The 26,946-nt window shown below is 35.9% G+C and overlaps 1 protein-coding gene across 4 annotated transcripts in view; it reads right to left on the reverse strand.

Moving 5' to 3' along the window:
- Nucleotides 1–26,946, reverse strand: part of TTLL7 (tubulin tyrosine ligase like 7) — a 98,639-nt gene that overhangs the window by 11,861 nt on the left and 59,832 nt on the right. For 2 of the 4 annotated variants that reach the window (XM_068540180.1, XM_068540179.1), the window contains exons 15-19: nucleotides 25,546–25,751; nucleotides 24,317–24,451; nucleotides 22,445–22,525; nucleotides 8,923–9,083; nucleotides 2,362–2,535 (exon numbers count right to left, since the gene is read on the reverse strand). In XM_068540180.1, the coding sequence (XP_068396281.1) occupies nucleotides 2,362–2,535; nucleotides 8,923–9,083; nucleotides 22,445–22,525; nucleotides 24,317–24,451; nucleotides 25,546–25,751 (757 nt within the window). The remainder of the gene's footprint in view (nucleotides 1–2,361; nucleotides 2,536–8,922; nucleotides 9,084–22,444; nucleotides 22,526–24,316; nucleotides 24,452–25,545; nucleotides 25,752–26,946) is intronic. The other 2 variants (XM_068540181.1, XM_068540182.1) reach the window with 2 other exon arrangements.

A 26,946-nucleotide genomic window follows, 5' to 3' on the forward strand; every position in this document is an offset into this window, starting at 1 on the left:
CCTGCAGATAATGTGGTCAAAATAAAGATGGTACATGAACCTGACTGATGTTAGCTCTATTATCTTCTCTTTTAATTTTACAGATAAATTAGCCAAATATATATCTCCTTATAAAATATTTAGGTATACCCTACACATTATTTATATTAGGCATATTTATATTTACTTATAAATATAAATTTATATGTTACTAGGCATACTTCAAAAATGAAATTTATCCAATCTATTAATTAATATGAAATTAATTGACTCCTACATATAAAGTAAAATGCTATATGTTCCTAATCTACAAGGGAAAGAATATATGGCCACTTTTTCCATGTTTTTAAATTAATGTGACATTGACTTGGACTTTAATAGCTAGATATTAGGAGGACATGTTTCTCTCTCTTCTTTGTCTCCAAGTAAAACCTTCACCAATATAAACTTTCTGGCCTCTTACCAGAAGTGAGTTATCTAATATGCAGGTTTAAAAGAAGGAACCAGGCAGGCTTGGCTCAGCCCCTTTCTCTTTTTGGGTCAGCCTATCTGCAGAAAGAATGCATTTTTACTTGCTCTCCTGCCAACATTAATAGAATTAGACTTCATGGGATAGTGCTAGTGGAAGGTTTGGGTTGATCCAGCTCTGTCTTTGACTGGACAGGTACATTTAATTCTGGAATTCAATATTAGAAAACTCACTTGGCTCACATCTACTCCATGTCCCTCAATAGCCTTCCTCAGTAATGAAGGTACATTTTGATGATCACCTGTCTGACTCCTACACTTCTCTCTCAAATGGTTCTGAACTTGGGAAGGAATGAAAGACTGGTCCACCCCTCCCCTAAAATGCTTATAATCACTACACTGGGGTCATAGGGAGCGTTTACCAGAGTCCGGAACTCAAAATTCCAAGCTGAGGAATATTTCTTCCGACCACTAAAAAGGGAAGAAAATAAAAAGGACTGAAGCAACTGTAAAGTATAATTTCTCCCTACAGAATAGCCAGGAAGACTCATCCTATTTTGCTCACCCACAAAAGTTACAAGATCCCTCAACAGAAAATGGGTTATGAAATCTGGAATTGCAAGAGGATATTAAAGAGTTTGATACCATCCTTCCTAGACTGGAATTTAAGATTTTCCTGATCATGCTCCCAGAGTTTCATTCCTTGAAGAGAAGGCTCTTCATTTATATGTTGTAATGTCTTAAAGATGGCCATCATTAGTTTAAATCATATGAGAATATTAATGAAAGTAATGTAAGCTTTATTCAATAATTTGCTTCAGTCAAACCATTAAAACTATAGAATACAGCTTTGGTATTTACATATTTTAAATATTAATGTCTAACTTTACCTCTACCATTTTTGTGATCAATCAGCTTCCGTTGGCAGGGGGAGAGTTGAAATAGGTTAAAGGTACTGCATTATACTACAATAGTATAATGACAGAATACAAGACAAACAAACATTAAAAATATATCTCTCAATACTTTTTGTGAAAAGTGTTCCAAACCATTCTGCTGTTGCAGGTCAATTTTGTAGAAAGTTAGCTATATTATAATCCCTGTGATCGTTTTAATAAACGGATCAATTTCTAGACGTTTCAAAAAGAAAATCCAAGTTATGGTAGTTTCATTTTCCTAACCGTCTATTCGACTGTTAGCAGATCCTATTATCTTTTGACTATCACTTAGTTTTTCAAAGTCATGGTTTATTCTCTTCTATCCTGAGAGTACTACAACTTACACATACTAAAAGTCACATATTCGTCTTTAATTCTAAATGAAACTACGACTGTCTTGAGAAGTGCTAAAATGTACTTCCTGTTTATTCGTGTATCTTTGCAGCTTAAAAACAATATTTTCATACTTTTGGAAAGCTACCTATTTTAACTGGACAATATTTATAAAAATCCAGTTTTTAAATGGAATTTAAAATACACCTCCCACAGATCTGTTTGGCGATGAAGGGAATAGTAGAGGCATACTGAACAATAAAAATTAAACTAAAGGCATCTTCTCAACTATATTAGGATAAAAGACAAATGTTGAAATATCCCTATTGGGGGAAAAATTAAATTTATTACCCTTCTGTATGCTCTTTCTTGGCTTTGAAAGCAAAAGTATGTAAGTTAAATAATATCATCTCCATGTAGGTTATTTCTGTCACCTCCGGGTTTGTGATTGCTGTCCTTGTTCAGTCCTTTAAAGGTAAAGATTGTTCAAATTAAAAGAATCTTATAGATAATAGCATGTATGAATTTTTAGTCTTTAGCTTTTTCTCTAGCCATAGAGACAAAAAGAGACTTTCAATTTCAAACTGCATTGTGTCCTTACTTTATATAAAACTCATAGGGTCTAGGAAATGTAAGCAAGTACCTGGAATTACCCCAATTGGTACCAATGCCTGAGAGTGATCCTCTTGAGTCAGTTGCATATTTGTAAACCACTAGCAGGCAGTGTTTACAAAGCTCGACCAGGCGCTGGCAACATTGCAGCTGCAAAGGAGTCACCACCTCCGGGCTTTTACTGAAAATACTCTCCCAAGAGGATCTGTTGGCATGGAAACAGACATGACCTCATGTGGCTGTTAAAAATGGCAACCAACTATATCACTTACCTAGCAACAAGCCCATTAAAAAAACGTAGAAATGGCCTCACACATTTGAAGTGACTACAGATGGTTGAGAGGTATAAAGTAAATATATAAATTTGGAAATTAATCTTTACATTAAAAAAAACACAACATAGAATTCATATCTTTAAAGACTTCACTGCTGCTAGCTCTAAGTAACAGGATGGTTTCCCAACACCTCCTAAAAATAGAGTTACTCTACATTAAAGTAATTGTAAAATACTGAGCTAATTTCTCACAAGTTAGGTATCCTAGGAATTTACGTTTTCTAGGAAGCTACATTCATTTTTATATTAATAATGATCCCACAAACAAATTAAAAAGTTGCTGCAACTTAATTTGTGATCTCTTAATTGTGATCTCTCAGATTCTCTCTGAGAATTTAGGTTAATCCTTTGCTTATGACCACCCCTTTCAAAACACTTTCATATGTAATTATGTCCATGATATTCCTAGAGCACAGGTTCTATACTGTAGAAGTAATGTAATCTCCACAAGTCCTGCCCTAGTGCAGTTCCAAAGGCAGTGTCTTCCCCCCTTCAGTGCACTCAGCTTAGTGCACAGCAGGCAGTAGTACATACTGTCTTGGTAAATTTAAATGCGTGCATGCGTGCGTGCGTGCGTGCGTGCGTGTGTGTGTACACATATATATATGTATTCACAGTTTCTAAGCTGATTGTCATGGCCCAAATCAGGAAACATCTTATCACCCTACCACCATCGAGAAAGAGAGAGAGAGACAGAGAGAGAGAGAGACTGACTTATTTCCTTAGTGTAACTGAAACTCCTTTCAAGCCTCAAGGGGAAGGTTTGCTTTAAGACTTGGTAATGGTTCAAGTCTCATTTTACATAAACCAATTCGCTTAACCCACAGAGAGAGAAAAGACTAGATTTTCAGAAAGAAAAAAATATTAAGGAAAATATTTTTCTGAAGAAATGTACTTCCCAATGGGAAATTCAAAGATTCCATTTGCAATCTTCTGTGGATATTTGGTATCATTGGAATTTTTAAAAAATGCTTTAGAAACTCAGAAAGGTATTTTTTAGTAGAAAGGCTACTGTTTATTTTTTCAGGAGAAACATGGGCCCAAAAAGACAGCATGTCATCAGTGAATGACAGATTTTCTTAAAGGGAATAAGATTCAAATAAGTAGATTGAAAGGAATAAATTTTCTTCCATGTTCTAAGATGTTCAGGGCTAAATACAATACTGTTTTTATTATGTAAAAAGGATTAAAAGTTACTTTCATTCAAGAAACAGTAATATGTTAGTTAAATTAACTCTAAAAATTTAAATTATTACTAAATATAAGAAAAACTAGATATGATATGCATGTGTTTATATCTCTATATTTGTGTGTATATAGATATATCTCCAATTTACTTAATGTAAGCAAGAAAAACAGGAGAACACCAATTAATAAGGGAATATGTTTATAACTAATAAGTCTTGATCTAGCAAGGCTTACATGCCTGGGCCCAGAGAAATCAAAATTTCATACAAACGTAAATACACAAAGAAAACAGTCTGACTCTCTGACTCTCAGCTGAGCACTTTTACTTTCTCTCCCCTGGGATTCTGGGTATTTCTGTAAAAGCCTACCTCCATCACCACCCTCCCCCCTGAATTTGAATATATTTATATTTTGATACTTTGGAGCCATCTGATTAGATTCACTATCAGGTTACTCACATCACAGTAATTTTTCTTTTGCTGACTTGGAGTACAGACGTAAGAAAAGAACACATAAAATGGAGGAAAGGCAAAGGACCTTCTTCAAATAACACCTTAATTTGATGTAACACTCTGAGTAATATGTGACTTATAATATGAGCAGCTTTGGCCTCTCATTCTCTCATTGTTCCTTAAATATTTAAAATAAACATATGAATCAAGATTCTCTACCTAATTTTGGTGTGTATGTTCACCACCACTGACCAAAGACCACATTCTACTCTATTAATCCCTATTTAAGTGTCAACACTCCAGAATCACTCATAAAGAAAAAAAGAAAATGACCAGGACTTGCTTTGTTTGGTACTAGGCTAATGGCACCCCCTCTGCACAAAAGAAACCTATTCTTCAACCTGAATGTTTTTGAACCGTGTCCCCTCCCTCCTACCCACTACCTGGCACAGCTGAGTAATATGAAATGCCTCTAGAACACTACAGTATCTCAATTTTCAATACTAACACAAAAAATTTTAAGAAGCTGAAAGGATGGAGAAATAATTTAAAATACCAGTGCCTTTATCAAAGAACCCAGGGTCTTATCTGCCTGCTTTCTAAATCTAAATTCCAAGGAAATGGGAGGGCCAAAATCTATGAATTCAAAAACAAAAATTAAATGGTTAAAAAGTTCTCTCCAGTACTCCCTAATCCTCAGAGAAATATGAAAAGAAATGACTTCAAATGACATTTTTAATAATATAACAATAAGATACAGAATACTGAATAACCTCCCGGTAACAAAGGGGAATGATTAATGAAATCCAGAGACTTGAAAAGCCTCATATTATCCAGTAATCCAATAATTTTTACCAGCTTTTTCATCAAAATATTTAATAAAGCAGCCATCTAAAAAGTGAAACATTCATTTCTTTCTCCTCTGGTAGAAGCCCTAATGAATGACTGAGTAGCCCAAAGAGGAAAGGAAAGTAAAAAAAAAAAAAAAAAAAAAAAAAAATCTGGACTACACCAACTTGACAATCAGCAACAGAAAGATTAATGAGCTGAAAAGTATGAACAACACAACATCCAGTTGAAAGTGATATGAGAACAGTAAGATTCACATCATTTTAAGTAGTCTATATGATATGCATACATTTTCAGGTAGGCATATAATTCAGCCTAGAAGCAGACTGCTGCCTTAGAATATTCCTTACAATTTCTTCTTTCCCCGAGATTGTAAAAGAAAAGCTTATCTATGACAAACTTCCATAGGAAAATGTCTTTGGCTAAAGGGTCTAAACTAGATTCTTTTCTTTGGGGTTTACATATCAGGAGTTTGAGTGGAAAGAGGGCTTTTCCAAATAATACATTCCTTCTCCCATAGTCCCCCTGCCTCCTCCTCTTTGCTTTACCTGGCAAATTCCTCTTCTTCCTCATCCTGCAAGTCTAAGCTGAAATGTTACTTCCCTTGGCCACCCTTCCTGAGCTCTGTGGCCTGAGTTTGAGTCCCATAGCACCTAGGCTTCCCCTAGCTCAGTAAAACATGGTGGATAATTGTATGCATGAAAATTCCAAGAGCTATTCCCCTGGAGAGGACACATTCAGAACGTGGAGCATCAATCTGAATAGCACTCCCAGGAGGCTGCATGTGATAAAAACGGTCACTGAGCATGGGCTTCAGCAGCCTGGAAGAGCAAGAGGCGGGGGGAGGGTGTTTTCTATCTGATGCATCAGCAAAACCCCGGGGCCAATTCTAGGCAAACCTATGACAAACATCTACAGTATTCTTTGAAGTTTCTGGACGTGGACAGGGAATGGTTTATTCATTTTGTTTTATTATTGAGATGTTGACAGGCAGAGGCAGGAATCAAGGTGGCCCAGCATTATTTGGAATATTTTTTCTAAGAGTTTTACACCTAACTGTGAAAGACAGCTGCACCTTTTATTAAAATCATTCCTTTAGAAATGAGCTAAGAGTAGATTTTTACCTAGACCGCTAGGCTGTTAGATCAAAGGTTAAAGGAGTATACATTGACTAGATACGATTCAAAGAATAAGCGGAACTATTCTGGGTCCAAAGTGACAATCAAACACACACAACACTATGTGACTTCACTAAGTTGAAGAAGCCTAAGAATGCCATTTGTAGAGGTACAAAAAAAAAAAAAAAAAAAAAAAAAATCTGATGTAAAACTCATCTCTACAAGCCTCCAAGTTTTTAAAGAAATGGATGGAGAGTGGAGGTCAAATTGGACTCAAAGCTACTCCTGCAATGGGCTGGGGATTGGGCTAATGCTATGGGGCCTGCAGTATAGCAAGCTTGGCAACCATGGGCAATGCCGCTTTGAGAGGACTGAATAAAGCACAGAGTTAAGAGCTTGGGCTCTTGACTCAGACAACCTGGGTTTAAATCCAGGCTCACTATGAAAACTTGGGCAAGTTATATACTTTATGCTTCAATTTCCTTATCTATACAATGAGAATAATAATAATAGTTTACTCAAAATATTGTAGTGGTAATTATAAAAATGTTTAATATGAAAAACAGTATCAGGCACTTAGTAATCTTTCAATAAATGTTATTTACATTCTTTATGATTACTAGTAGTAATAGATACCACCGGAGAAATCTGGGGGGAAGTAGTGTGCTAGGTACAAGAGAAAACGATTCTGAATGGAGTCAGAGTAAATTACCAAAATAGTGTCATCAGCACCAATTTCAGTAGCAGACTATCTCACTGCCTTCCATTTGTGAAGAGTAGCTGAAATCCATGTTCAACATTCCAACCAATGGACCAACAAACAGAAAAAAATTCTAATTATGACTTTAGATTAAGAGAACTTCTACAGACAGCCATCAACTAAGGGCCATGGAGTACAGTTCAAATGTTTCACTTAAGTCTCTGTAGAAATAATTTATGGCCAAGATTATTCTCAGATTTCATCACAACCCAGAGCACCTTGTGAATTCTCCCTGTTGGTGAATGGTAGCTGAGGAAAATTATGGTGGTGAGAATAAGTCTGCAAATGGTATAAATGATTCAGTACTAGATGACTAGAATATTTAAATGGAAGACATTCAGAGATCATGTCAGACTAGAATAGTCTGTTAAGGTTTTACCCAAAAAAAGGGCATGGTCTGGGTCTTTACATAGGATTTAAATAATGCAGAAGGGATTGGAGAAATGGGGTTGTAGAAGGCAGCCCAATCAGCTACTCACTGACACTAACAGTTCGGAGGCAGAAAAGGACAAATTTTTAAGATATTTGAAAAATAATGAATTTGGTTTTGGGGAGCAAAGTTTAAGTAGGAGAGTAATGAGAGAGAAGACTGGAGAAATAAGAAAGAATCAGCATATTAGAGAGTCTTATATCTCTAGATAAAAAGTCTAGACTTTAATGATAAATGAGAGAAATCATTACAGATTTTAGGAAATGACTCTGACAGTAGGATGGATAAGGGAAACAAAAAACTGGAGGCAAAAATGCCTGGGAATCTATTAATTTCATTTAGCCTTTCTACCAAAAAGGCTCCTCTTCGCTGAAATCCTACAATAATGTATCTGTCATCTCCTTCATAATCATGACTTTTGCATGTATCTTATTTTGTCTATTAGAGACAGCAGAGTTTTATTGGTTAAGAGCATGAAGTCTGGGGCCAGGCTGCTTAACTTCAAATGCCAGTTGCACTAGGTCCTTAGCACCTATCTGTGCCTTGGTTTCCTTATCTATAAGATGGAAATTACCGTAAAACCTGCTTCAAAGTGATGTTATGTGGATTAAATTACTTAATACATGTACAGTGCTTAGAACAATGCCTGGCACATAGTATAAGTGGTATAGTGTTAGCTATTACCATTTTTAAGTTTCTTCAGGGCAGGATCTATGTCAGATTCAGCTTTGTATCTCCAAAAGTATTTAAATTATCAAGTAAATACTCGATAATTGTGAAGAACAGTGAAGAACAATCTACAATTAAATAATTGATAATTGTTAAGAATAATGAAAAACAATCTAGAGTAGCCACAGTGGGGATGTGACAGAAAAACTAACAAGATTTAGCACATGACTGAATAAAGACAATGAAGGAGAACAAGGATGCGGATGCCCCTGAGATATCAAACCCATGTGATTGGGAGAATAACGATGGGATTTTGGGAAGTCCAGAAGGGAAGCCATTTCTGAATAAAAGGGAGGTATGGAGCGTTTGGTTTTAGATATCTTGAAGACAAAATGACAGTGTGTCACAACAGCTTTGACAGGACTGAAAGTCTGGAGAGGAGCAGGAGTGCAGCCATGATTTTGGAAGTCTGCTACATAAAGGCAACAGCAGAAGAGCTGTAAGGATACAGATTTGGATACAGAAGGATACAGAGAACTGAGATTTTTCGTTAATTAAGACTACTTTCTTTCCACTGAATTCAAATTTGTTGGGTGGTGTTGTGTTCATATCCATCATCTCATCTACATCAGCTTAAATGCTATAAATTATAGTTGAGTACTGAAACTTACATGCAGTTACAAATCCACATTTTAAGAGATTAAAGAAATTCAGCCATTTTATTGAACTAACTTTATAACTAAATAGTAAAATATTAAAAATGACAATAATAAAAGATAACTTAAAACTTACCCTGAATCACAGAAACAGTTCCACAGTCCTTGGCCATGACTCCAGAGTAAGCGATTAAAAACTCGGTTGAAAATCCGATATAAATTTACTTCCTCGACATCAGGTACCTTCCAGATGCGTGGAAGAACTGTACGGACACTTGTTTTTACTATGTCCAAAACCTAGTGGAAAAACCAAAATATTTCAAAATCTAGGTGTATACGTGTGTGTCTAAAATTCAAAGAGAACATATATAATTCAAAAATGAATACACAGACACACATACTCACTCACTCACTCACTAAATGACAGCACGGAATAAAAAGTCCAGAAATAGATCCAGTATTTATGAAACTCTGGTATATGACATAGGTGGCAAACCTGACTCATTGGAGTAAGAAGAGATTAAATTTAAAAATTAAAGGTAAGTGAAATTTAAATTAAATCAATAAATGGAGATTTTTTAAATAGTAATCTTCATGGAAAAAACAGATGGAGTTGAATCACCCAATTCACAAAAATCAACTCTAGAGTGATTAAGGTTTTAAGTTTGAAAAATAAGCCATTAAATATCTTAGTGAAAAGTATTAGTGAATATCTTTTAGACCTTGGTTTAGAAAAAGGTTACTTAAGTAGCAAAAAAGTATAGAACATAAAAGATTAATAGGTTTCCCTTATATTAAAATTAAGAACTTCTGGCCATCAAAAGATACCTTAAAGGAAATAAAGATCAAGTTACAAACTGGGAAAATACATTCAAAACATACACATCTAACAAAAGATTAGTATCAGGAATATATAATGAACGCCTAACCAATTGTTAAATACACACCAACAAATTAACAGAAAAAAATGGACAAAAATACATGAACAGGAATTTCACAAAAGAGGAAATAAATATGCATGATAAACATAAAGAATAAAAATTAAGACTATAATAAGACATCATTTTCTACCCATTTAATTGATAAAAATGAAAAGTCTGACAATACCAAGTGCTGGAGAAATATGGATCTATAGCATCTCTTAGACATTGTTGGCAGGAGTACAAATTGGAAAATAGCTGGGCATTATCTCCTAAAGTTGAAAATGCATATTCCTAAGAGAAACTCTCTCACAGGTTAAAAACAAGAGCCATGTACAAGAATGTTCAAACAGCTGTTCACAATTACAGACACCTTGAAAAATCTAACTCTCCATCAATGGGAGAGGGAATAAATAGTCGTATACTCATTCCCTTGGACTTTTATACAGCAGTCAAAATGAATGAAATAAAAGGACACACAACAACACGGAGCATCTTAATTATTAATGGTTACGTTTTTAAAAAATACATATCAGTCATTACATACGGTATGAAGCTCTTTTAATAGAGGTAAAGACAATTAAATTTTAAAAATACTTACGAGGAATACACATAGATATAATAAGTATATATAAAGAAAGAAAGCAAGGGACTGGGGAATACTGAATTTAAGAAAATGTCTACCTGAGACATGAAGGGCCGGGGGATGGAAGGTAGTCATTTGATAAGATAATAGATTATTGCCAAGATACTTGATTTGGGTGTTGGGTTCACAAATGGTACAATAACTTAAAAACACTAACTAAATAAAAGCAGACCATATATGCACCAATAATGAGAAAGTATCATGAAACAAGGCCTAGGATTAATCTAATTCTGGGAAACTAAAATCCTAGAGGTTCTGAAAAATTTATAAATCCCAAAAAGCTACTTTGACTAATTCAATGGTTTTATTTATTTATTTATTTATTTTTAATTAATTATTTATTATTTATTTATTTTTTGGCTGTGTTGGGTCTTCGTTTCTGTGCGAGGGCTTTCTCCAGTTGCGGCAAGCGGGGGCCACTCTTCATCGCGGTGCGCGGGCCTCTCACTATCGCGGCCTCTCTTGTTGCGGAGCACAGGCTCCAGACGCGCAGGCTCAGTAGTTGTGGCTCACGGGCCCAGTTGCTCCGCGGCATGTGGGATCTTCCCAGACCAGGGCTCGAACCCGTGTCCCCTGCACTGGCAGGCAGATTCTCAACCAGTGCGCCACCAGGGAAGCCCAATTCAATGTTTTTAATACTTTTGCAATTCAGGTGTTTGCAAGGAAACACTTTTTTTAAAAAGTAAATGTGAACAAATACAGTTATCCTAATTTCAGTTCACCAAAGTAGATTTTTCACTTCTGATTTCATCTAATTAAAGGAACTCCTTGTAAAGATGAGAGTGAGAGATGAAAAGAGAAAGACTTTCAAACATAAAGACTGAATGAAGATACGATTTTTCTCCATAGGCACACACGTATAGAAAATTGGAAGCATATAAAAGAATAATTTAATTTGTTTTGCTTTAAAACAGCCATATTTAAAGAAGTGATATTAGTTCTCTCTGATAAAGGCAAATTTAGAATAAACATCTGTTTAAAAATCAATTTAGGGAAAAAATTTCAAAATAACATTTTATTTATAGAAGAATATCAACTACAGCTTCTCACAGTGAATTGTGTAAGCAGCATGATTCCTTCCTTTCCTGCACCAGCTTCTTTCACTGTGAAGTGGGAACAGTACGTAAACCCTACAGGCGTCAGGGGTGTGTGGGCTGAAGGGGAGGAGAATGAGGAGAGATAATGCAATCTGTTATAAAGTAGCCTGTGAAAAAAATTGTCCTGGAAAAGCTTGTTATTACAGATAATGAAAGCTTAATTATGAAGAGGGATTTAAAATTTTTTGATATGAGTTGTTCACAATAATACTGATATAATTTGGACATCAGACATTAATTCATACCTATTATTTTTTTACGATTTTCAGTTAAGCTAATAGTTTAACCTTTTATATTTTTAATGTAGAAAACGGGACTCATAATTGATGTGATACAAGCATCAACACTAGCAGTAAACGGTAAATTTTAATCAATTCTCTTCTCAATTTCCCTTCCTCCTTTCTATGTATTAGTGAGTAATAACAGGCCAAAAGTCATAACGCAGGAAGAATTTAAAAAGCAGCAAAGATAACCCATACATTGGTTTCAAGAATAAATACGAGTTCTACATAATAAATGAAATTAAAATGTTAACAATACTGGAAATTTTAACATTACCTTCATTTCATATTCTATTATTAAATAATTATTCAGCTTTAAAGTGACACAGCATTTGAGATGACGGATTACTCGTTATTTCCTTCTGAATATGCGCACAGTGAAATGCATACGATGCGAAAGAACCAAAGAGGAGGGCAGCTCACATGAACTGGCTGCCTGCTCCGCGCCAAGCACTGCTCTCGGTACATCACTTAGAGAGGCTCTCTTGGCCGCTACTCTGTATATGCTTTATTCTTAATTTCGAGGGAATTTTAAAGCATGATGGTCTAATATACTAGCCTATACATGGCTAAAAGCAGCAACTTCGGAAAACGGCCCAGGAGTTAGGGATAGGGAATGCAGCTGCTCCACTCCTAATGTTTCCTCCAACATGGAGATGGACAAATCTTCAGGCCTCTTGCAACCCAGCAAACAACTCTGCCTGAGGAGTGATCTCCCAGATTGTGAGACCAGCCTGGTCTGGGCAACCCAGAAACTTGCTCCTTCTTTGCCAGAGCACCTCCTGGGAAGATACATTCTCCTTTGCTTCCCTTCATCTTTCAATTTCAAGCTCTGGTCCTGGAGAAAGGAGTGGGTTAGAGAGACCTGTAATTTGGAGGGTACAAGGGCATATAAACCAAGGAAGCAAGAGCCCAAACCCTTCATCTCTCGTCTGAGTCTTCACATAGCCTCTCTCCTCTGCCTGGAACAGTCTTGCCCCATCTGTTCACCTGGTGAACTTCTATGTTTTACCTCAAACATCACTTCTTCAGGGAGACCTTTACCTGCCACTAAACTACTGTATGATCCCTTAACGCCCAACTCTTCCCCTATTAGTAATTATCTCACTTTATGTTAATTTCCTGTTGAGTTAATGGAGACTGTTAGCTACATAAAAAGAGGAATTATACCAGTATACCTACCATGTCCCCAAGGCTCAAAAGAGGTCTAGCACTTAGTAGGTGTTTGTCTTAGTGAAAATGCTTCTTGCAAGAAAGTAAAACCTATGCAAACAAGGTAAAAATCAGAGCTAACACTTATTGAGGGCTTACAATGGACCAAGCACTGTTCTAATCACTTTTACATATAGCAATTCATTTAATCCTCAAAATAAAAACATTGAGATAGATAAAATTGGTCCACAGTCCCTTTCCAAAAATCTTCAGTCTAGATTTCATAATCATACACATTACTACTTCCACAGGAAAACATGTGAATATTCAAGCCAAGAGACAGACAAAAATAACAAATAACTTCCTGTAGGGTCATTGTCTCCAAATGAGTTCCAGTGGGTTAGGTTTTGCTGCCTAATGGTTATGAAAAATGTTTGGTTTTGAAAACATTTTGGATCTCATTTTATGGATGAGAAAACTCAGGCATAGGGCAGATAAGTAACTTACCCAAGATTGCACAGTTAGGTAATGGATAGCTATGTAGCCAGACCCATGATCTTAACCACTACCCGACAATGCCTCACAATTAATTTGATCTGTCCTGGTGCCAATAGCAAAATCCTAGAAGAAACTGTCTCTTCTTAGATTCAGATTTACCTCTAGTCAAGTAATACTTGGGAAAATGGGTGGAGTCACTGTGTACAAACAAGGTTGCCCAGGCACCCCCTCCAATAAGGCCACGCAGTCCATCAGGAACCAGTTTGCTTAAAAGGCCACGCAGATGGGGAGACAATGCCTGTACCTCTAGCAAAACACTGGCTGAGTAATTTTAGGAAGGCAGAAAACAGGCAAGAAATCAGACTGGGATGAGGTAAATTAGTGTCAGTTCTATCTGCAATGCTATTTGGATTTCTGGGTGTTTTGGGGTTAGAAGTAAATGCATGGGAGATGAATAACTTGTGAAACACAAAAACAAATAGTCAGCAAGGTGCCCTTTGTGTTTATCTGTGGACTCACGTGAGGCTAACTTATACAATATGGGTATCCATTTCCTGACATTGTGACTTTTAAAAGCATCCCGAGCTTGATCCCAACATCAGGCTCTCCAAGGGAAAAAATAAATGGGATATTCAGTCAATGAAAGCATTAATAACATGAAAAGATTTATCTTTTCCATATGAAATATAGCACATTTGAAGGCATAAAGCACACAGACAAATTCATATTTTGCAAGAACATACAGATGCTGAATGGCAAACTACTCCATATGGCTGAACAGTTGGTCCTAAATTAAAATAATGGCATGAGGTGAGGGCGGTTTAGAAATAACATTAAAATCACTACATGCTGTACTAATGATGCATGCAGCAGCCATGACTATAGGGTAAAGGCATCTTTGCTGATGGAAAATGAACAGCCCTGTACAGCATCTATGTCAGCCCAAATGAAAAAGAGATGGAAAATAATAACATCAAAATTCATGCAGAAGCAGCTACAGTAGGTATTTTAAAAACTGCTATTTAGAGAAGAAATACTTGATAAACAAGGATTTCTTAGAACCCTAAAATAAATGCAAATATTGTACAACCTTATTATCACCACTTATTTCTCTTCCTTCTTCAATCTTAGTTTATGCCTAGATATCAGAGAATAAGCTTTTCAGAAAATTTGGCATTCTTCACAGCCCACCATCACTGCGATATTTTCATACTTCAAATATATTCCTTACAAACTATATAAAGCAACTGCATTCTTAGCAGAAAGCTGAATTATGCTAGTGTGGAGTTACCACAACATGACAGTAAGTAAGATTAGCTGATTCCATTTTCACCTGGTGAGGATTCCTTTCAGTAGTTCAGTCCTACATCGTTAACCCTTAAATTTTACACGCATTAAGGAAAATTTGAAATAAGACACGTGTTAAGAGTTTGTGTGTGTGGCATTCTAACCTTAAGAGTTTTGCAACATTCAAATGAGCAACTAGCAAAAGCTTCGATACTGGAGCAGAAAAAGTGAGATACACATTTCAACAATGGTTTCTAAATGGAATTAAGAGATTTAAATGAGAGTCTTGTGCATGCCACATCTAGAATTCTGCTTGGGACGTGGTTGTCTCTCAATCAACATTGTTGAGTGCATGTTTTAATGAGCAAATAAATAAATGAATGAATAAACAACTCTCAAAATCCCCAATAGTGCCCAGTATAGTTCTTGTACAAAATTGGCAACCAATAAATGTTTGTCAAATTAAATTGTATCACACACAACCTTTGTGGTAGTCATGGAGACATGCCATTTGAATCAACCAGCTTCTAAGAGTGCAGTTAGCTGACAGCATCCATCCCCATTCAGGATCCATTACAACAGTCAAGCCAAGCTTATACTCTCCCCAGACTGCTCCCGACCGAGGATTGAGCATTGTTGGGATACCAGAGCGGGGCTATTTCTGCCCAGTGTGATCCCTCTAACAGGCAATCTGTGTTCTGGGCTCCCCATCAGCCTGACAGGCCTTTCTCAGAACTTCACTAAAGTCTGAAGATCTTCCTCCCCAGTCCTCCTGCCTTCCATTCACTGGTGTTAGAGCAATATTGTAGGTGGAAGGCTCTTCTACCTGCTCAAACTCTCTCTCCCCTTTATCCTTCTTGGGTGTCTTCTCTCATAAATGTTTTTCACTTCTAATTCTGTCTTATGTCTGCTTCCCAGGGAACTGAACTGACATAGCCATCCAATGATTATTGACTATCATCATAGTCCAAAGGATAGATCTGATTAATCCACATCTAGATGTTAAATTAGTTAAGTTCTTGGCCTTCTAAATGGGTAACTTTTAATAATACCTAATTCTACATTCTAAAGCTGACCCACATTTCTAGGTTTCTTTTTTGTCTTGGATGCAGTTTCTAGCTTAATAAAGCAATAGCACAGGTTTCAAACAGATAGTCAAATGAAGAGTCAACATGTTACAACCCAACAGAGAAATTTTTATACTTCATTTATACATATTCTACATAAAATAATTCTACACATGAAGAGTTCTTAGTAAAATAAAATACATCAGAGAAACAGCCTGGCATGAAGATCCTTAGAAGGAAAAAAAGTCACCTGCATTTTACACCTTCTAAGCCTAGAGCACCTTGCCATATGATGGCTTACTTCCTCACAAGAAATGTCCAATACTTAATGCTACGAACCTCAGAGAAGTTGTGAGAAGTTACCTGCCCCCGCAAAAAGGGCAGGGGCAGTACTCAACCCAAGTCCATATGACTACAAGTCCAGTTCCTCTTTCCACTACCTATTATTGCCCCTTTAGTTTAATATCAACATATAAAAGCTTTAAAAAAATTTTTCAATACACTTTGCAGCTAATTATTATATTGGCTCTCTTGTTGTCAAGAAAAAAAATATTCCAGTCAGTCAGTCATTCTCTGATCCCACTTTACCTCTGATTTCATCTGAAATAAACAAGGTAGGGAATAATGTATAATGTATACATTATTATAAATATATAAGGACGTCTCATCCATCGCTATATATCTGGGAAATTAGAGTCTGTTTTGGGGGAAAAAAAGCCTTTTAAAGAACAAAATGGTTGATGAAAGAACGGGAAACAGAGTAATCGTAACAACTGCAAGAAAAGTTGCTACAGATAAGTTGCACACTGTGTAAATGCTGGGCTTCCTCTTCTCATCATAACCTACACCTAGCATCCCTCAGCCACCTTTCCGGACCCTCCATGAACCTGGGCAACTTAGCAAGATAAACTTATTCTTGTTAAGATCAGCCCTTACGCTTCTCTGAGAGTCAAAATTCAAGCTATGAAATAATGTCATTTGCAGCAACATGGATGGACCTAGAGATTGTCATACTGAGTGAAGTAAGTCAGACAGAGAAAGACAAATATTGGGTTGGCCGAAAAGTTCATCCGTAAAGTGTAATGGAAAACCACGAACGAACTTTTTGGCCAACCCAATATCATATGATATCGCTTATATATGGAATCAAAAAAAAAAAAAGGGTACAAATGAACTTACCTAAAAACAGAAATAGAGGCACACATGTAGAAAACAAACTTATGGTTACCAGGGGGTAAGGGAGGAGGAGGGATAAATTGGGAGATTGGGATTGACATATACACACTACTATATATAAAACAGATAACTAATCAGGACCTACTATATAGCCCAGGGAACTCCACTCAATACTGCGTAATGACCTATATGGGAAAAGAATCTAATAGAGTGGATATATGTATAACTGATTCACTTTGCTGTACAGCAGAAACTAACACAACTTTGTAAATTAACTATACTCCAATAAAATTTTTTTAAAAATTCAAGCTATGAATTCTTCTGCCCAAAATAGAACTGTCTATTAAATTACCTTGTAGAAGAATGACTGTAACTGCTTGGGTAGCTTTGTGTTGGAGATGGGACATCTTATCACTGATAACAAGCACAAAGGAAATATAGTAGCTTTGATTAATGCCAAAATGGAAGATGCAACAAAGGAGCTCAAAGAAAAGGTAAAAAGGTGTTTAAGTTGTAATAAAAAACATGCCCTCTCTCATCAGTGCTCTCATTCCCTTAACATAACAGGGTATGATGAATGCAGAGGTGTAGCTGCACATCTGAGAACTGGAGGGAAGGATTACACAAAGATGACTTACTCCACATATTCTTAGAGTAAATCAGTGTAGCAGAAGTCACTATACTGACACAAGTACTTGCTAGTAAATTTATAAGCAAGTATTTACTTTTACTCGAAATTTATAAACACAATTGAGCATAACAACCCTAAAACATGAAATAGATTGTTTCTTCTAATTGATAAACATCGTTACTATGCATGCACATCATTTGATCACCCCATACAATGTTTTATCAGACCTTCTCATATCACCTGTTAAAAAAACATAACAGCATTATCTTAATTTGTTGATGTTCAGATAAATACATAGCACTAGGAAAGAAACAAGGGTAAAGAAAGAAGAAGCTAACCTGCTATTGACAGAGTCCACAAAAGAGTCTAGATTTGAATCAACTGAACAAATGTTTATAGAAAGCCTACAGCTGACTACAAAGTAAGACGCACCTACCCCCCTCGCCCCTGGCTTTTAGAAAGGTGGAAAAATTAATACAGAAACCTCTCAAGTCAGATCATAAGTACAACTGAGCATGAAGTACTGGGAGGATTTAGAATAGGGAAAGATAATATCTGGTTATGGGGGCATACAGACAGGCCTCACAGAAACGCCTGTGTCTCCCTGTCATTCTTTCATTTCTAAAAAGATTATGTTAACTTGAAAAAAACAGAAATATACAAAAACAAAAGGAAACATGACACCAAATATTACCACTTTCCTTCCTCTGGCTCAGTAAGTCTATCCTCCAGAAATAAAATATCTTAATAATTCGGAACTTAGTTTTTGAAAATTTTTAACACTAGATATATATTTTTAAAACAGTAAAAATCACAGTGGTGATTTAAAGCAGGGCAACACATATTACTGTATAACTTGTCTGTTTAATTTACTATCTTGGTATCTTTGTAAGATGGCATATGAAAAGGGAAAAGGCACTCTCTCTTTGAGATGCCCAAGGCAATGGTGACCTTAATGGACATTCTTGCGAGCCCTCTGATAGAATTTCTCAGCAGGAAAATAACTGAGAAGGTTCTCATCTAAGAACTTAGAAGGCTACACGTGGTCTGTCTAGATCCACGCTCTTAAATGCAGTAGCCACTAGACACATTTGGCTATTTACATTTAAGTTAATTAAAATTAAAAGTTCAGTTCCTTAGTCACAATAGCCACATTTCAAGATCTCACTCAATGGCCACGTGCAGCTAGTGACCACCGTATTGGACATCACAGATACAGAACATACCCGTCATTGCAGAAAGTTCTATGGGACAACACCCATAGTAAATAAACCTGGTATTTTTATTTCACCTGGCTAGAGAATGGATTGGTCACAAAGACTGCATGGGTAACTAATGAAGAATAAAGATGAAGGCCACCCAAATCTGGAAGGCTCCCTCAGTGCCAACGAGAACCACACTTAGTTGGCACTCATCACTCTGAACCAGAATGCTTCCCATATGTGAAAAGAGATGCCTGAGGGCTGATGGACTCATGGCCTCCCAGAAACCATGCACTTGGTGGCTGCTTATCGCTTATATTCTTCACTCATGATTAGTAAAGTCTGGCTAATTTTACCAATGTACATATGTTGCATACGTCACAAGTCATAATCTTGTGCTATATCTCAAGTTAAGGTCTATGATTCCAGAACAGTACTCAATTTAACACAACTGAATAGTATGGATGTACTATAATTTATCTAACCATAAATCTACTGATAGGTATTTAGGCTGCTTCAAGTGTTTTGCTTGCACAAATACCACTGCAGTGAATGCTCATGTGCATAAATCTTTTACACATACATTTTATACAGATTATTATTCTGTAGGACAGAATGCTGGAAGTGGTTTTGCTGAGTCATTAAGGTTGTGAACATTTGTAACTTTAATAGATACAGCAAACTACCTTTCTAAAGAGCTGTACCAATGTGTTCTCTCTCTAATAGTATAATAAAGCTCCTTTTATCCAGACTATTTCCATCACTGGGTATTATGTCTTATTAATTTTTGCCGATATGATGTTTTTTACTTGCTTTTCCTTCAGCATTAGTGAGGACGAGATCTAGTTACATGTTAATTGGCTCTTTGAAGATCCACAAATTGTCTTTTCATGGCTTTTTGTATATGCTTTTCCATTTTGTTTATTAACTTTACAAGATAGTATGTCTTCTGCTGATTGATCGGTAGGAAGTATTGGTTTACTTGTGCTACTTTGTGTTTTATGTGCTGCAAACATCTGTCCCCTTCAACATCCACCCCTTTCCCCTGCCACCCAATTCTCCTCACCACTTCTGCCTTTTAACCTGGTTTAAGACACCTTTTGCCATCCATTAAGTTTTTATGTCATCAAAACTGTCTTTCTTCTCCTCTAAGATTTCTGGGTCCTAAAACCTAAGTCTTCCTTAAGAAGTTGTTCCTTCATTCTAAGATTATAAACATCGCTTTCTGTATTTTCTTTTAAACTTTTAATATTTTTTTTACATATAAAACTATCATCTATCTGGAATTTATTTCTGCATATGGTAAGAGGTAAGGCTGCAACCTAATTTTCTTACAAATAGGTAGTCAATTGTTTCAGTATCATTTAGGGGAAAAAATTATCTTCACTTCACTGATTTGAAATGTCACATTTATCAAGTATTAATATCTTATAAGCATTTTAATCTGTTTCTGGGTTATCTATTTTGTTTTAATTACCAATTTAGCGAAACTCTTCTATCTTCTAGGTTACAAAAAGTACATGGACTTGAAAAGATTCAGGGTTCCAGTTCCACTCAGAGGTCCTCATTTTAATGAATAAGGCCACAGTTAGTGACTTGAGAAACGGGAGTTCTGGGCTTACAGTATGTTTTCAATCTACTTCTGTTACCAGCTTTGTTACACCCTCCTCAACAGCAGCACAGTGTTTGGCACATGACAGGACACTAAGTTGTCCTTTGTTGAATGAGTTAATGCTTAATAATGAGCTCAGTTTACTCAGAAAGTACATAACTTCAAAGTCATTATTTGATCCGTGCCAACTTTCAGCTTACTAGCAATAAATCCTAGAAAGGGGAAGTAATAGTTTGCACTATTTAGGAATACAACAGCTTCACTAAAGCTACTAAAATAGTACATCTCCCCCCATATAATGTTGCAATGCATCTATGGGCCCCTCGGGCTGCTGGCCACTCTCCTCTCCTACTCTCTGAGCTGTTGTGCTGTCTCTGCAAATCTCCACAGCCCCTCCCCATTGGAGGAAAACCTTCACGTCTTCCCACCACAATGCCACAGACTCTACCTTCCCTCCTATTAGAATAAGTGCTCCTGGTTAGGACAAACCTTCCCAGCTCACTTACTTTGAGGATTTTCTATCACCTCTCTTTCCTGTACCACTCCTCTCTTCTAGATCATTCTCATCAGCAACTAACAAGTGTGCATAGCTTCATCTTAAAAAAAAAAAAAAAAAAAAAAATCTTGTCCTTAACCCACATCCCTCTCCAGCTACCATCACATCTAACTTTCCCCTCCATAGCAAAATTCCTTGAAAAAGTGCCTGGACTAGCTGTGCTTTTTCCCATATCTTGAACCTACTCCATTCAAGTTTTACTCCCCACCATTCCCCTGAATTTGTTATGATCAGGTAACCATTAACCTCCAAGTTGTCAAAAACAACAGTCAGGTCTTGGTGTTCATCTTATAACTCCTATCAGCAACATCTGACTCAGTTGATCACTCCATCCCTGAAATAATTTCTTTACTTGGTCTCAAGGACCCCAGGTTCCCATGGTTCTTCATACTTCACTGGCTGCTCCTTCTCAGTCCCCTTAGATTAATCCCTCCGCCCCATCTCTCTGATTTCTATACATAGAAGCGGCCCAGGGCTCAGTCCTCAAAACTCTTCTCTTTTCTAACCACACTTGCTCTCTAGGTAATCTCATCTAGTCCCAAGGCTTAAATATCCTAGTGACCCTTAAATTTTGTATCTCCATATGCAACCTTAGCTCTGAACTAAAAAGCTCATATATACACCTACACACTCAATATCTTCAGTTGGATGTCTAACCAATATATCAACCGTAGCAGGTCCAAAATCAAAGTAAAACAAAACAACAGGAACAACAAAGCCCTGCTCTTTCTCCAGCATCCACCCAATTCAGTTACCACCCTAGCTAAGCAACCATGAGCTTTTGCCTCAGTTACTCTAAAAACCTTCTACCTGGTCTCTACTTCTGTTCTGCCACATTCCCTCTCCCCTAGTTCTATTCTTCACAAGTAGCTCTCATGAACCTTCTAAATTATAAACCAGACTATGTAACTCCTCTGCTCAAAGTTTTCCAGTGGTTTTTCATCACTTGGAATAAAACCCAAAGACTGTCCATGGCCTGTAAAGTTGTGAGCTGACCCCTGCTTATCTATCCAACTGTCACCTCCACATCACTCACTCTTAACCAGCACAAACCAACTATCCTGTAAATAAGGAAATAAATGGTGTCTCCTGTCTCATGGATACATCAAGCTAACTTCTACCCCAGGGCCTCTGTATCTGCTCTTCCCTCTGCCTGATGCATTGTACCTACAGATGTCTGCATAGTATTTTTCTCATTTCATTTAGGTCACCTTCTCTCAATTTTTTAATCCTGATTTATTTTTCTTCATAGTACTTAATACTACCTTACCTTCTAGTATATATTGGTTTATTGTCAAACACCTTAACTAGAATATAAGCTCTATGAGACCATGGAATTTTTTTTTAATCTACTTGTTTACCCTCAGAAGCTAGAACAGTGCCTGAAACATAGTAGATACACAATAAATATTTGTTGAGGAAATGAGTAAGCAGATGAGCATGTATATAGTTTGATTATGAATGTGGCTTAATGATCTTAGCTTAATACATAATCCAAAAGAGCAAACCTGTTTTTGGGTATTCATTACTCACTTTTCGTTGCTTTACAGAGTCCAATTTTATGAGCCAATATGAAGCCACTTTTGTTTTATGATACTTCCAGTTATCAATGATCTGTTTTGGGGGAGAAACATTAAGAAATTTAATCTAATTAATTTGTGAAGTGAAAGCACTATAATACTATTTGCAATAAAGAATGTCTACTTTCATAAAAAGACATGTGAAAAGACTTTTAATGTAATATAAAGAAGCCATCTGAATTTAAAGCTTTTCTCTTCTTGCTGTAAAAAGCACACAATCTCTAATGATTGAAAGTCAAATGTCTTCAGGAATATAAGGTTTGGGAAGAAGCCCAAAACATAGATTTTTCATTTTAATTCCAAGAACTGTATTTACAACATCATTCACAGTAACAAGATATTGAATAACACATTAGAAGATAGCCTATATTTAATTAGGATTCCATTATCCCCTTATTTTGTTTTTTGTGCAAATCTGCAAAATTTCTGAATATATATTCTAGTTATATACGTTATAATAAATAGATTAAAATAGTTGCTGCATAAGTAAACATATAGTAAATAATCTAATGTCTTGTATAATTATTAATATCTTTTATCAATTATATAAGCCTATATACATGTTCTTTATAGAACAATCACAGTAGCCACAAATATTAGTTCTACTGTCAGATTATCTAATTTTTCATCTAGCTGATTCAGAAAGGTATTACATAATTTATATCTCTAAGAAACAGAAATAAAATGTCTGGTACAAAGACGTCCTACTTTATTGAATAAGATAACATACGTAAATAAAAATATATCTAGCATAATGCTTTATAACTAATGTTCATTTTTCTTCCTTTTCCCCTGATGTAACAAATAGCACCTCATTTGCAAACAAGATACCATTTCACTTTTTAAAAAATACATAACAAATGCAAAGCATAATATTTGGGGATTTTGGTTATAACTATGTTATGACTACTAAATACAAACTGCCATTATTGACTTGTTAACTAAGAAAGTCTTTTTTATTATTGTTTTTTGTTTGTTTTGTTTGTAGACAGCACTTTAGACAGGTCTAAAGTAAAGCTAAAAAGTGAAAAAAGCCAAATGTATGGCTGTGGTTTTTATCCTACAACTGGCCACTAGATGGTGCCTTCTCCTCTGGATTAAAAAAACACAAAAAACAGGGAAACCAGAAAACAACGTTCTATTCTGAGGAATTATCTAAGAATGACAATTTGAAAAGAATGCTTGAATGAAGAAATAGAACTTTGAGTGAAGAAATGCTCTTTCACCAAAAATATTCGAATAACTTGGACCTTCTTTCTAAATTAGGAGTAAGTCATGGACTTTAATGTGAATTTTAGGACTCTGGCATTTTAGAACCTTCCACTGGGTGGTGCAAAGGCTTGTGTAACAAGAAAACACACACAACATAAGCCATTTCAAAATCTGACTAACACCATGCAAGGCGTCACATTCAAATATTCCTGACACTTTATGCCCATGGCCCCACTTTTTTCCTTATTATCTCATTCCATATTAGATCTTTCTAAATAGTTATAGAAGCAGCCTTAACTCGATGTGTCTTTAATCATTAAGAACAATAATTATTTAACACTAATTATTTTCACTTGATGAAGCGTCATTAAAATAGAACTATACACTAAAAGATATTTTGCATTGCTGATTATAAATGTGATCTCATTGCTCATGAATCATAACAATTAAAATAACCCCTGTATCTTCTAAAGCTTGTGGAGGTTGAAAAGAACATCAATTAAGTTTACTATGTCACTGAGGATAATGCCATCAAGCAATAAATTTTAATATTTTAAGAAGAAGAATAAAAAGGTATGAGCTCCTTGGTACTTTATATACATCAAATACTCACATCTTCTATCAGAAGTAATGATTCTGCATCTGATTTTCCTGGAAACCGGATCTTCATGTCCTTGAGAACAAATAAGGTCTGACTTGTTAGATCGTCTTCTTGTTCTTTTGGTCTCAGTTGCTGCAAAGACTCACTCTTAAATTTGAAAGAATACAGATATTTGGAGGGGGTCTTATTTCATTGTGCCACTATAATCTGGAAGATATTTCTAGGTAAAAATCATGCACTTTTAATTGAAAAAATAACAATGAAAAAGGAAGAAAATAATGTTTTTACATTTATTCTTAGCATTAAAATCTTAGGATTAAAAGGGTATGATTTCCCAAGAGTGTCTTTCACACTTCCACACAGTTGTATTTTATGTAGCTCAAAATACTAAAACAAAAATACAAGTGTTTAAAAAAGACTTCCTGGTCAGTTTCATTTTCTACATATACCTTAGGCAATTCTTGATTAGAAAAAAAAGCATTCATTGTTACCCAGTGAAATTCATTCACTTATATTCTTCAGACTCTTCCCTTTGGAAGCAACATCCACATTAAATAAACAAATTAAATAAGTCCCTGGTCTATGTGAAGGTACATGGAGATATCTATTTGAGCATTTACAAGTAAGCCTGGTTGCAAAATAAATTCACTGACTTCCTCAATACTGAATCTCTGGGATTTATGCTAAGACATATATATATATATATATATATATATATATATATACACACACACACACACACACACACACATAAACATAAAACTAATACTATATGTTAATTTAATATACAGAAAACATTATAAACAATGCCACACTTCAGTGCTCTAAGGATAATTTACCAATAGTTTATTTTTATAACCTATTAATCAATAGTCCCATTAAGGAAAATTTTCCATACAACAAATTTCCCCAAATTTACAGATATACTGTACAGTGCACTGCAAAATCACATATTTACTCAGATGATTTTCAACAAAATTATCCTACTCCATCAGCAAATGGAAAATAAAATACTATTCTCAGTGTTCATCCTCAAGTTCTGTGATACAGTGAAGTCTGCCTTTTAAGAGTCCATACTCAGTTGTAGGTGAAGAAAGATGAATAAACCCAAATTCCAGGAGACCATGAGTTGAATTATAGAAAGGATCTAAAGTTCAATCTGTCCTCCTCCTAGCTAATCTCTTTGCCACTTAAATCCTAAGTACAGCGCTAATCTCAGAGGAGCAAAACAGAAGACTTACCATCGGAGCGTCAGTAGAGCTGGCATCATTACTTTGAGGCAGATGCCTCGTGTAGGAGGAAGCACGGTTTAAAGAATGAGACCGAGACCCTGAAGCTGACCGGGATGATGATATCACTTGTTGAGCAGAAAAGGGGCGGTTGTCTGCACTGGATGATGATTGAGAAGAGATGGACCGAGGGCAACTGACTGAACGCCTTATGGAGCCTATGGATGATGGAGAGGAGGGATCGCACAGTAGCAGAGTTAGTAGAAGTTCTCCACTGTATTGGATCTATACAGAGTAATGAGTAGCAGGGTGGCAGTAAATGTCAAAGCATAGGCATCATCGTGAGAATATGAGTTTCGAGTTAATTCTTCAATTTAAGCAGTGAACTTGGTGCAGAACCCCTGTCATGTATGAAGAATGGCTATCATGAGAATAATACTTCAACGGTACTTGAATGTTCTATTCTCAAAACGTGACATAAAAGGAACAAAAGAAAGGAATGCTAACATGTATGGAGCTCCTTCTATAAACCAGGCATCGTGCTAGGTGCTTCACTTTTATTTTTGTTCTCACAGAAACCCTCCGAAGCACAAATCTCCATCACCTGGAGACTCAGAGAAAGAAATTTCTCAAGGTCACATGACAAGAAAGTTAGCAAGTTCAGATTTAAATCCTGACTTAATGGCAGCAACCTCCCTCTTTCCATAATGTCATGATGCCACCTACTATCTTTGGACTAGACTGGTCACTTATTAGAATCTGTGTAGAGGTTAGAAATAGAATATTTTACAGCAGGATTCATAAGGGGAAATGGATAGGAGTCTATAGAATGGCCAGGCTAAATGGATGTTATAAAATTTAGGGCCCATGAGAATAAAATAATGATAATAAAACAGAAGAAAAACAAAGATTATCCTAATGAAGTTTAAATACGTAACTGCTTATTATAAGAGTAGTACTAGACAGATAAGTCTTCTTATTCACAGGACAGAAGAATTTTAAAAATTAGATTTACATTCCTATAGTAAAAGATTTAAGTGAAGAAAAATGTCTGGATCAAAAGGGTTGTTATCAGAACAACTAGGGAAAACCAAAGAACATCTTCCGCAGGGCATATCGAGAACATTTCAAAAAGAGAACCAACTATTCCAGATAAATTTTAATTCCTGACACAGAGAAATAGAATATCACTCAATATTATCAACATTTATATCTTTTTTAGTACATATATTCTATATACCCTCTGTTGTATATTCTCTCTCTGCTTGGGAAATATATCAATCACTCTTCATTAATTAAATAATTTAATAAAACTCACATGAAGGCAGGCTGAATACCCAAATATTTCTCTTCATTAGCTGTTGAAAAAATTTAAACCTTTATAAAGGCAATGGACATGAACCTTATATTTAG

This window comes from Eschrichtius robustus, chromosome 3, assembly GCF_028021215.1.
Source record: "Eschrichtius robustus isolate mEscRob2 chromosome 3, mEscRob2.pri, whole genome shotgun sequence".
NCBI classification, from domain to species: domain Eukaryota; kingdom Metazoa; phylum Chordata; class Mammalia; order Artiodactyla; family Eschrichtiidae; genus Eschrichtius; species Eschrichtius robustus.